At 35.9% G+C, this 13,239-nt stretch overlaps 1 protein-coding gene across 5 annotated transcripts in view; it reads left to right on the forward strand.

Moving 5' to 3' along the window:
* The window catches only part of LAMA2 (laminin subunit alpha 2), a 537,163-nt gene that overhangs the window by 251,919 nt on the left and 272,005 nt on the right, over positions 1 to 13,239 (forward strand). For all 5 annotated transcript variants that reach the window (XM_070496423.1, XM_070496424.1, XM_070496425.1 and 2 more), the window contains exon 12: positions 2,358 to 2,531. In XM_070496423.1, coding sequence (XP_070352524.1) covers positions 2,358 to 2,531 — 174 coding nt within the window. The remainder of the gene's footprint in view (positions 1 to 2,357; positions 2,532 to 13,239) is intronic.

A 13,239-nucleotide genomic window follows, 5' to 3' on the forward strand; every position in this document is an offset into this window, starting at 1 on the left:
GCTCCACGGGCCTGCTTGCTATTGTTATTCTTTTGTAAGAAACTTAAGGAGATTTTTTTTCTTGTAGTGAGCTTCTACTTCAAGTTATCACAAAGAAATGATGGAATTTTCTTTCAAATGCTATTTGTGTATCTCTGATCCAAGCCTTTAAAGTTTTGTTGGCAACAATGTGTACACTGGATCCTCCTGGAATAAGTAAACACTAGCCTTTTCAGGGTCCACGATTAGTATGTGAAGCAGTAATGGAATTAATATTGTTTTAGCCACAAGGGCAGACGATTCAACAGAGAAAGCATCAGCTGATGATATGGAGAATTATGTATTCCATTCGCCAATGTTATTGGTATGTAAGTTAAGAAAGACTTCTTTATTATCTATATACATAGTACATATTACCCACCAGCCTTTAGTAACTATTTGATGTTGCATAGACCCTTTCATTGTTAAAATTTGAACATCTTCCTTCTTAAGTGATTTGAAAAGTTTCAAATTCTTACCTTTAGTAGTTATTGGGCTTTTCTTCCGCTAATATTAACATTTTTCCTTCCCACTTCCACTGCCCACCACCCTCCTGATGCCTTTCCAGCTCTTCAGACAGGGGTCTGTCTCCTCCTGGAAGACCTCTGAGAGGAAAATGGGAACTTCAGGGAATTTCAAATAGCCTGGGTGGTAGCACTTAAGAATGCAGAGTGGCAGGAAATGGGCTGGAGAAAGAGAAGCCTAGAGGGGACGTGGAAAACTACACCATATAGCCTTGAGTGTGCTCAAGAACTGGATTCTTATACTTGAAAAGTCACTGAAGGATTTTAGTAGGAGACTGATGTGATCAGACTTGTGTTTACAAAGATCTCTGTTTCAATAAACAATCTTCCCAACACCCCTTCCTTTCAACTTTAATCAGCTAACTAATCTTTAACACAATTATCAAATATTTTTCTCTGCCTACATTGCTCTTAAGTGATCTGAAAGGTTATGTGTAATTTCTGATTGTACTGTTGTGTCTAAATTTGAATCTATACATACTTTATCAATTGTGTTGTTTTCAGAGCAGATTGCATAGAACCAGCAGCAAATGGACATCTAGTCTAACTTCCTCCTCTTGTTTGTAGACTCCCCCCGCCCCCCCAGACTGCTCCATTAATAGATCAAAGTTTCATGGTTAGCAGAGAGCAGAGGTGGCACTCAACCTTGGTTTTCAGAAACTAGGTCCACTGATATTTTCATTTCAGAAAGTCTTCTGGAAAGATCTTCCTCTGAATCTCACTGTGCTGTCTTAGATGGCCTGAAGGTGATGTTGGAAAGGGACAAGAAGGAAGTAATATATATCTTATTGTCTAGCTAGCCAATAAGTTTTTACCTGGCTTGTCTTTCTCTTTTGAGCAGGGCAGTCCCAGCAATTCCACAGCTTTGGGAGATGAGGAATCAAGTGATCTCTACATGAAGAAATTTTTAAAAATATTTCCTCTATGTATCATCACCGTTACCATTCTGTTCCCCGCTCCCACATCACCAAACAGCTCACACACAGCTAGTGGGCTCCTGGTAGCTGCAAAACTAGTATCCAGTATTTTGTCCTGACCGGGTAGGACAGTTTAAATTAGAATTGTAGCTGTCTACCTGCCCCTGGCTGGAATATAAGATGGAAAAGCAAATCATCATGCGTTCTCTAGTTCCTCCTTCGAGTTTCCTTTCTTTTCCGGGCCAAGGATCGAGGCTATGAGTCCCTATAGCACTTCTGACCTCATGGGCAGGAGTAGGTACAGTATTGTGAGCTGTGGTCGCAGCAACAGGCTTGTGGACTTAAATGTCCTTAAGCCTCACAGTTGAAATTAAAATAAATGGGAAAGGAGGAAATACTGAATGAAAATCCACCTTTCAGGCACTTGCATATCTCACTTCTTTTCTTCCTCTGCTTTACAAATACATGTATAACACCTTCTGAAATAATCTTTTCCATGAACAAAATGAAATTACTGGTGGAGTGAAAAATATGAAATTCAAAGTCCAACTATAAGATAACCTATATAACATTATACACATTGTGTAATTTTGAATGAATTTATATTTTTGAGAAAGAGGTATTTGGAATCACAATTTTTTTCAAAAGTATTGGATCAATAAAAACAGATTATTACATATTGCCATCCAAACTCCTAGAAACATCAAGAAAAAAACAACAATGAGCACCTATAATGAGTACATATGACAAATTTAATGATATTCACAACATATTTTTCTAAATATTTATCATTTTTTTTTTATTTCCAAAAAATGGACGCTACAGGAATATGGAAGACAAAAGAGACTGATGGATTTTTTTTTTTCCTCAGTGATGATGATTGTGTGTTTTCTTCCAGATACAAGACATGAGTGGCTGGTATCTGACTGACATCTCCGGCCACATTCGAGTGGCTCCCCGGCAGGGTGACTTACATCCACCTCAGCAGATCAGCATCAGCAGCTCGGAGGCCCGCCGTGCCCTGCCCCAAAGCTACTACTGGAGCGCCCCAGCTCCCTACCTGGGAAATAAAGTAAGTCCATGTGGCGTTTGCTTCTTGCTACTTTGCTTTAGGTGATGAATAAAGAGAATGGATTTTATTTAGTATTTCTTTAGAGAAAGACAAGATCAAATATATACTGTATTGGATTGCCAGAACCAACTAAATCAGATGGAGTTGGATATTTCTCCCAGGCCCCATGGCCATGGCATCCCATAGCAGACAACTATACATAGTTAGTGTTCTATGTAAACTTTTTGAATGAACAAATAAATTAATGGAGCCTTTAGGATATTTTCGAAAAACAAATTGTAGATAGTGGAAGAAACTTTGCTGTGTTTACTTGAAACGGCTGTTTTTCTAGAGCTGTCTACGATGAGATACTTACTGAAGTTTTCTTCATCCATTTCTATTTCACTTCAAAACTGATATTCAAGAGAGCTACTTTTCTACCTTGTGTGAATGTTAATTGGAAATGAAATTTATTACATACCTAACTTAATGCTTGCCATGGAAGCTTATGTAAACAACATATTTCCTGGAGCTCAGAAAGCAAGTTACCCTAAAAGAAGTGCCAGATTGAAAGCACATGTTTATTTTAAAGCCCACTCACACACACATAAAAACACACACAGATAAACAAATGGAGCAGCCTCAGAAATGCAGGCGCTTTTTACCCCCCGTTTTGGATTAACTCTGCCTAGATGGGTGCCTTGACTTTTATCATTTTATTTTATTTGACTTTGCCTAATAATTTGTTGGAAAGAAAATTTGGTATAGTGATTCTAAATCTAAAAAACTTCTAAATCTAAAATAACTTGCTTGTTCTGTGAAAATTAATACCTTGTCAGCTGATAAATTATCTAAGCACAGCAGAAACTGTGACGGTCACAGAAAAATCCCTTAGCAAATTGATACTATTTAAGCCTACTTTCCACCTATAAGAATGTGTTATTACTTTTGAAGAAATCTTCATTGATTAAACAAATAAAAATATTTTTATAGTTAGTGGTTCTCTTGCGTGGCGTGTGAGGATTGAGATAGAAAAATTTAGGAATTCGTATGCTACTCAGTGAATGGCAACTGGTGGTTTTAGCTGATTGAAAAACTAATTCATGGCCAGTTTCTTATTTTTTAACAGTCTTCTAAAGGCTATTATGAAAAATGTGTAAATGAATAAAACACATTTTCAATGAATATGAATTTTAAAAGAGAGAGTGTATGTTCCATAAAATTATACAGCTGTAATAAAAATCTAATTAAACTTTTATTTGCAAGGCCCCTTGCAACAAGAAGTCATTCTATCCTATTCAATTTAGGAACCTCTTATATTCCCAATAAGAATAAAATAGCACATAAGACTTGAATGCCTATAGCTTAATACTGCCAAGAAAAAAAAATACATACATAAACTGTCTTTTTTCTTTTTTCTACTGCTCTGAGGGGTTCAGAGAAGAGCAGGGGTCAAAACTGGGTTAGTTTTGGAGTTGTTATTTTTCTTATGGTGGTGAAATTTATTTAAGGGTAGCTTATAATAGAATATTCTTTACCATATTTTCCATCATTTCTTCTGTGGTCATATGCTTTTTCTTTCTGTTGGCTGAAAATCAAACTGACAGAAGGAAAACAAGCAAATGGGATATTAAATAACATCAGAGGAAAGAATTTGGATATCCTCTTCATAGTCTTGGTTCCCAAAGATAACTTCCCTTATCCTGGCTGAACAGTTTCTTATAACCACCCACAACCAGCCACTTCATATTCCCCCCCAGATCCTTTTCACATCAAAAAGCTGTGCTTGCCCGTGTTTCAATTCCCATTCAGTGAACAAAACAATGGTAACAGGGTGTGCAAATTGTTTGAATATGGAAGACATTTTTTAATGCAATGTGGAAACCCTTGGTGGTTTCCTGTCAGATATCTCAGTATGAATGAAACAATTTGCCTTAATAACTGAACCATATAAATTTTTGATACTACAATAATACTGAAACTCTCACAAATTACCACTGTACATCTTAACTGTCATGTCACATCACGTAAATTATAGTCGTGATGACATGCTTAGCTTGGTTGATTTACTCTCTCGCTAAGGAAATGGAAAATTGCAGGGCCTTGTTTATAAATTCAATAAAGCCACTTTTCTAAATAGTTGAGGCTAAATTCTTTACCAGTAATTGCTGTTCGAATCAGAGCCTTTGCCAGAATCTGACAGAAATAGTCTATCAAGAAACTGGTGCATCTGCTTAGATACTGAATTTCATTTAGATCCATGAGGCTGTGGGTACGTAATCTTTCCTCTGCTTTTTTAGTGTCAATTCATAAGTTAAAAAAATATTTATGAGATGCTATTAGCTTTTCCTAAATATTTATATAACTCATTTTCAAACATTTTCCAAATCACTTGTTTATAAGGCTACTTATAACAGAAGGGAGACGTGCTCTGCATATTACATGATAATGAAGATACCACAAGCTCTTCCTTCTCTCTTTAGGAACCTAACCCCAAACAATAAAACTGCTGTCACGTGGAATACGCTTTGCTAACATAGAGGTCCTCCTGATCCTAATCAAACTCAAGAGCGCTAGCCAATTTAGCAAAGGAGTACTTTGTATCCGAAGAAACATTTTTATTGACTACAGTGCCTCTCTGGAGTAATGAGGAATACCTAAGTGAATCTAAGTGTGTATGTGGATGGTAAGCGAGGCCCAGAAAAACAGTGCATTTTTATACTGCCCATTTAAAAAATTTCCACCATGTCAACTAGGAGTTAGTTCCTCAACAGCAATCTTGAAAATGTTTTTTTCTCATTTGTGACTGAAGATTTAGCACGATTAACACAATCAAATGTTAATCCTCCCCCCCACCCCACCCCTTCTAGACAGTCAAAGAGCATTAACTCAGGCACCCACAGGGCTTGCTAAACAGCATTTCATTTTCAAATTGCTTGGCAAATGTTAATGTTTGGCTTTGGGACGTTTGTTTAAGCCTGGATCTAGGAAGGAGCTGGGGACAAAGAATCCTGCTGCTTTGCTACAGGCTACAGCTATTCAGAAACAGAAACAGTTTGCATATTTCAGAGTTGGAATAATTTACTGCTTTCCTAAACCAAGTGCTACTGGAACATTGAAATAGTCATTTACTTAAGGTTACCCTAGTGGTCTGGAATAGTCACTGCAGCTTCCAAAAGCAATTCTGTTCGCGTCTGTGGAGTTCCCTGAGAATCTGGCTTGGCCTGTCCACAGTTCCTGCACTACCATTAAGGTCTGAAATTCTGTCTGAGCACTGTTAAATTAATCTTATGTGATTTGTTCTTTAAAAAATAACGTTATGCTGCCTTTTTCTGTTTCTAGTTTAGAGAATCTTTTAAATTGTTTCATATAGTTGCCAAGAATACCTATAGCCTAGTTTAAGATGCACATTATGAGTCTGCTGAAAAAATAGCATCTGGCTTCTAAAAGCAATCTCTGGTACTTCTTTGTTGTGCTTGCTTGACTTTCAGTTCTGCCTGTCAGATCCCAAGTTAAAGCTGGGGATTTGAAGGAGATTGATGACTGAGATTTAGAGGACAGGGTAGTTCTCTTTACATAAAAGTAGCTTAACAAATACTTTATGATTAATGCTACACACTTAAGAACAACAAAAAGTAGTTTTGATTAGGTTGCTCAGAAATGACTCTTTAGTGAGATTTAATGAGAGTTGAAAGATGATTTCAATCTTGGTTAAAAAAATTTAAAAACTCACTAACAAGCATGATCCACTCTTCTTTTAGCAACGTAATTTGTCTTTATGACTTCCTTGCTCCACATGCCTCAAGATTATTCAAAAGTAAAGTCCAACCCTCTCCCCCATCCTTAACTTCCTCGGATTTAAGTCTTGGATTAAATGGAATAATTAAGAAGGTATTTATATGTGGAGAATGGCATGGCCATAAAAGTAAATAGGATAAATCAGCTGTGATTGAATTTTTATTCCATAAATCAGATCCCATCACGAATGATTTGATAATGGAGTAGTACCAAAAAAAAAAATTAGTAGCCTAGCATAAACTGACTGAATTATTAGGAGTAAAAGAGGAAATGTATTTATTAAAAAGCAAAACAAGCCAAGAACTCATTTACCGCCCATAGTTATGGTAATGTCTACTAGAGAGTGTTAGCCCAACTCCAGGTCAAACAGGAAAATCTCTTAATCTTATCTATCCTTGTCATTATATTATCTTGATATTTTTCCTAATTAAATTTATAAAACACTGATTCTAATATTGTAAATGATTATATAAAAGGTGATTTTAATATTCATGTGCATTGTTCTGTTTACAGTGCCTTATAATGAAATACAATAGGGACAAAGTTCAGTTTTTAACAATTGAACAACTGAACAAGTACTAAATAGGGGAACGTTCAGTTTAAGCACAATTTTATGAGAAAAATATAGGAGTTTACTTAACAGTAATTTCAGTGACTCCACTTTGCAATATGATTGCCAAGAAAACTAACATGATCTAGAGCTATGCTGATAGAATTTACTGGTCACATCAAGTAAGGTAATGGTTATACAGATTTTGCACAAAGCATGCTAACTAAAATATTCAACTTACTGGTGAATTTCTGTTTTTATCTCTGTTAAGATACATGACCAAGATCATCAGCTAATAAACTAGTATATCCCAACTAGAAAGAGATAGAGCTAAGACTGGAGTCCAGATGTGTCTCGTCCTTTCCAATTAATCACTTTTCATTCAACTATTTTTATTAGTTCTTGTAAGGCATTTAGCTTCTGGATAGACATGCTTGAGCAGCTTATCCAAAAGAAAGTGTAAGAAAGGAAACAATAAAGATAGAAATTTACATAAATGAAAATTAATGGAATAGAAAACAATATCAATGGAGAGGCCACAAATCCAAAAACTTATTTTTAAAAGGATTACAAAGCTCTTGCAAGATTAATAGAAAGAAAAGTGGGTAAATTTCCACACAAACAATTTTAGAAGTGTAAATAGGGATGTTACTAAAATTACTTTAGAAAATAAAAAGGTAAGAAAAATCATGAAAACTTTATACACAATAAATTTAGTTACTTATAAAAACAAGTAAATTTCTAGAATAATGAAAATTAATAAAACTGACTCAGGGGAAAAAAAACTGAAAAGTCATATGAACATTAAAGCAATTGACTCAGTAGTCAAAAAAATCTTCCCATAAAGATGACACCAGGTCTAATTTGTTTACAGGTGAGTTCAATATTATTCAAACCTAAAAAAAATTCAGTTGTACACAAACTTTCTAGAGAAAGAATAATGGGGATTATCCCACAAGTAATTTTATGTGACTTTGTGAAAGTAGGTTAGACATCCTAAACAGAGCATGGACAATCTGAATCCATAATGCATAAAAATGGTAAAACTAAATCGCCCAACTTACTTTTATCATAGGAGTTCAAGTTGATTTAATATCAGAAAATCAGTTTAAGTGATTGGTCATATTGACTGATTAAATGAGAGAGAAAAAAGCAATTATCTCAATAGATGTAGAAAAATAAATAGGTAAAATTAAATAATGATTCATGATGTTTTAAAAGATTTGCAAAGTAGGGTTGGAAAGGTACTTCTTTATGATGAAGAGTATCTACACAAAAATGAATAGCAATATTTAATATGAAATGTTGGATGAATTCTTTCAGATCACAAACATGAAAAAACCTTCACCATGAACGCTTTTATTTAACGTTGTACTGGAAGATCTGGACAGGGCAGTAAGATAAGAAATAAAAGAGAAATCAGAAGGGAAGAAATAAAACTGTCATTTGTCAGTGATATGATTATCTGCTTTTTGAACTTAAAAGATAAATTATTAATAAGTGAATCAAGAAGGGACCTGATTATTGTATAAAAGTCAACTGTATTTCTTGACATCAGCAAAAATCAGTTATAAAAAACACTTTAAAAAGAAGCGTTTTATAATAGCAATACATATTAAAGTACCAAGGATTAAACCTATGTGGAAAAGCAAAGGGCCAACAATGATCAAAGGAAATCCTCAAGGAAAGCTGGAGATGGGGTTTTAATCAAAACATCTGATATAAAGACTTAGCACTTATTTTAAAAAGATATCATAATTAAGACAAAGTGCCATTGATGTGAAAATAGATAAAAAGATCAATGGAACTGAAAAAGTAGCAGGGAAATATGACATGCATATATGGATCATTGATTTTTATCAATGACGATAGGACAGACCATGTAATAAATGGTTCTAGTACCACTGATTATCTAAAGAGAAAAAAAAAATCACTGCATGTCTACTGCACATTATACAAAAAATAAATTCTAGTTGAAACTGGACAAACAGGTAGTGTAAGACTGTGATCCCTGAGAAAAGGGAAATAAGTGAGGGGAGGCTTACCATTGCCCCAGATTTTTCCCTGGGTGCAGTTTCCAAGAAGTGCACTGAGGGAAAACTCAAACAGCATGGTCTAAAAGACAGAGACTGGAGCTCAGGGAGGCCAACGAAGCTAGAATATGTGGGACAGAATATTAGAGAAAAGGGATCTGGAGAGAGACAGAGACAGAGTAAGGGATCCAGATATCTGTCAACGTGTAAAAGGAAACTTCCAGCCTGGCTGAGTATTGAGTTGAATGGGAGAAATCTACCTGAGGCTGATGGAATAAATACCAAAAAGTACTAAGAGAAAATTCCTGGAGCTAACACAGAGCTGGTAATAGTTCGTTTTCCCACCACCCGAACTGGACCATCTTCATGATGGAGAGGACATCAGATAAAGTACTCAGAGAGTGTTGTCTTAGGAGAGGGGCAAAATTAGCCCCAGACTACAGGCTGCTCTGGAGTCCTCCCAACAAATCTTAAAAGCAAACCTTATAAGAAGCGAACTTATTCCAAGTAAATTAACTGCTTGCCAAAACAAAGTCCAATACTAATCGATTAATTACAACACAATCCAGCACCCAACAATGTAAGATTCATCATGTCTGGCATCAAATCAAAAATTATCGGGCATGTAAACATGTAGGGACACATGAACCATAACCAGGAGGAAAATCAGACAGTGGAAACAGACCCAAAAATAACAAGAAAATCATGCCAAGGTACATCAGAATCAAATTATTTAAAAAAAAAAAAAAAGCAATGATAGAGATAAAGAGCTATCTTAAGATCAGCTGAAGAAAAAAATGGCACATTATGTATAGAAGAACAAAGATAAGAAAGATAGAAGGTTCTTGTCAGACACAATACAAGCTAGAATACAGTACAGAGATATTTTAAAGTATGAGAGAGAAAAGAAACAGCAACAACAAACAAACAAAAACTATCAGTCTAGAATTGTTTACCAGGTCAAAATATCTTTGAAAAGTAAAGAGAAAACGAAGAATTTTTTCAGAGAAATACAGACTGAGATACATTTTCACCAACACATCTGCACTAGAAGAAATGTAGAAATTTCTTCCAGTAAAAGAAATATGATAGCAGATGGAAATTTGTCCCCAAAAAAATAAATTGAGTATCAAAAAGGGTAGATAACACTGCTTTCTCCACTGGTTGCCACCTAACAGAAGACCTCAAGCTCGTCATCTCTTTAACCCTATGGCTTAACACAATGGTTTTTGAATGAATAACAAAATACACAAACTTAAAATAGAATTTCAGGCACTCTTTGTATAAAATTTTTTTAAAAATTGTAAAAAGGAAGACTGTGCCATAACAAGAACAACAAAAAGCCTTCCTTCTGCAAGCTACCTTCCTTATCTCAAAACTCAAGAAAGCAAAACCAGCATCAATTTGAAAGCGTTTCCATCAAATCTTAGCGTAAAACATTACGATTTTCCTATATCCTTTTCAATAACACTTTACACCCATGTTCCATGTGCAGCTCAGTGGAGAAGCATAGGGGACCAATGGAGTGCTGGTTCTGACACGCTAGCCCGAGTCCTCGTGGGACAAACCCCCAATATTCCTGCCTCTGCCACTTCCAGTAGATCTGACCCACCAACTGTTGTAGTTCAGTGGGGCAGTATGATGCCATTTCTGAACCTATCATGGCCAGAGTGTTCTTCATATACTGAGTTTTTGGTTTCTTGTAGTTTAATTGTTAGTAGTGGGAGAAAAGCAAGGTGAGAGGGAAGGCCGGGACACAGATATGTATAGAGGGACAATGGTGTGAAGACACAGGGAAAAGACGGCTATCTACAAGCCAAGGAGAGAGACCGGGAACAGATCCTTCCCTCACAGCCTCCAGAAGAGACCAATCCTGCTGACACCTTGATCGTGGACCAGCAAACTAGTACATTGTTTTCTTTCTTTCTTCATTTTCATGAGAATAGTTGAAAACTATTATTTTTGCAAGGGGAGGCTGTGGTCAGTTATTTTTAGTGTTTTGGTCCTTAACGCCTTTCACAGATCTGATTCAAATGCTGGATCTCTGCCTTGTTAGTTTTGGGATCTTGGACACATCCCATAATTTAGTTGAGTCTTACTTTCATTATCTGCAGAATGAGAGTTCCAGCACCCCCTCAGAAATGTGCAAAGCCCTCAAAATGCCCTTAACATACAGAAACTGTTCGATAAATGTCAATTGCTTTGTGAGTTTCTGTGGTTGTTTGCTGCAGTGATTTATATCAGAGGTAATCTTTATATCAATAAAAGACATTTGTTAAAGAACACTTTGTCCCCTGCCTATTTATTGCTATCAGACATAGCATCTGGTGGTGGTAAGGACAGGATATCATTAAAAATAAAATTGGACAATTACAGAGAGTTAGTTTTAGCCAAGTAAGTAGATTGTTTGACTTAAACAGCAGCTTTGTAGCAACGTGAAAAAATTAAATCAGTTAGCTAGCTTTTTGAGAGACCTGCAGAGTGTTTTGCATTTTATCTTGAAGACTCCAAAATAGAGCTAACGAGCATCGCTTCATGTCTTTCCAAGCATATAATGTGATAAGGATCTCACTATTCCTGCTTCACTGAAGACTTAGTGTTTAAGGGGATTTGAGATTTCTATCCATCAGTAACTGATTAGAGAAGTAAATTTTATAAGCATAATAAACATAATCAATACTCAGCAGCTATAATGTAGCTAGTTAAAATGAGCTCGTTAATGTAGACCCCAACCCAATACAACTGGTGTCCTTATAAAAAGGGAAAATTTGGAGGCAGACACTCATACAGGGAGAACGCCACGTGAGCGTGAAGACAGCCATCTACGAGTCAGGGAGAGGGACCAAAATAGATCCTTTCCTCACAGCCCTCAGAAGGAACCAACCCTGTCAATACCCTGATTTTGGACTTGTAGCCTCTAGAACTGTAAAATAATGAATTTCTGTTGCTGAAGACGCTCAGTTCGTGGTACCTGTTATGGCAGCCCTAGTGAACTAATACAAATAAGAAAATGTCAACTTTTTAAAAAATTCCATAATTTTCCTTTTTGCTATAATTTATAGCAAACAAGAAGCTAATCTCTCTAATATCTAAAAGAGTTCTAGAAATTGATAAGAGAAAGACCAACAAACCAACAGAAAAATGGGCAACAGGTAGGAATGAACAGTTCATAGAAAAGGAAATACGAATGGCTCTTAAGTGTGTGAAACTCTGTTCAATCTGACTCATGATATGGCAACGACACTGAGAAATCTTTTGCCGTCTATCTTAGGAAAGACAACAAAATGGATAGTGCACAATTACTGAGACTTTAAAGAGAGAAAGATTCTTATATGTTAGTAGTGGGGATATTTATTGATGCAGTCCAAGAAAACCAATTTAGAAATCTTCACCAGAGTTGCCAATGCACATATGCTTACCTATTTATTTTCTGGGAGTTTATCCTACAGGTATATATAAACATGTGGAATGCAAAGTTATTCATTCATAAATGTTTGTGATAACCACAAAAATGTCTATCATTGAGAGACTGACTAAATGAGTTTGTGGATGTACACGCAATCAAACACTATAAAACTATAAATAAATAAGGAAAGAACTTCTTTGTATACTAATATGGAATGATCCAAGGTATATGGCTAAGTAATTAAACCTGGAAGCAGAATAGTGTATATAGCACTACCATTTATGTAAAAAATAGTGGCAAAAAAAGGATATATATTTGTAATTATAAGGTTACGTAGCTATTTAGAGTCACAGCTAGCATTTGAATTGAGGGGAATTTGCATTAGAGGCTATCTGCTGCCCCACTCAAGAATAGAATATTGCTAAGGTTGTAAAATAGGATATTTTAGGGGCCAGTCCGGTGGTGGAGCAGTTAAGTTCACGCACTCTGCTTTGGCGGCCCAGGGTTTGCCGGCTCAGATCACAGGCGTGGACCTACACACTGCTTATCAAACCATGCTGTGGCAGGCGTCCCACATATACTTAGAGGAAGATGGGCACAGATGTTAGCTCTAGGCCAATCTTCTTCAGCAAAAAGAGGAGGATTGGTAATGGATGTTAGCTCAGGGCTAATCTTCCTCAAAATAAAAGAAGATATTTTAACTAGAACTGCCTTTATTTTTTATTTTAATCTGTTATCAACTATTACTTTTCTACTCTAGAGTTTGTTATAAAAATTATTACTTTGATATGAACACTTAATAAGTATTAAGTGCCCCAATCCTATAAACTAAAAATTGGGTGGCTTGCTCAATTAATCACAAGGATTCAAGTAGCACTCTTATCTTTCCAGATAGTTCAGGAAGAATTGTTTTTGTCTGCAGGGCCTGCTGGGGAAGCGTAA

This window comes from Equus asinus, chromosome 24 (assembly GCF_041296235.1).
Source record: "Equus asinus isolate D_3611 breed Donkey chromosome 24, EquAss-T2T_v2, whole genome shotgun sequence".
Lineage (NCBI taxonomy): Eukaryota > Metazoa > Chordata > Mammalia > Perissodactyla > Equidae > Equus > Equus asinus.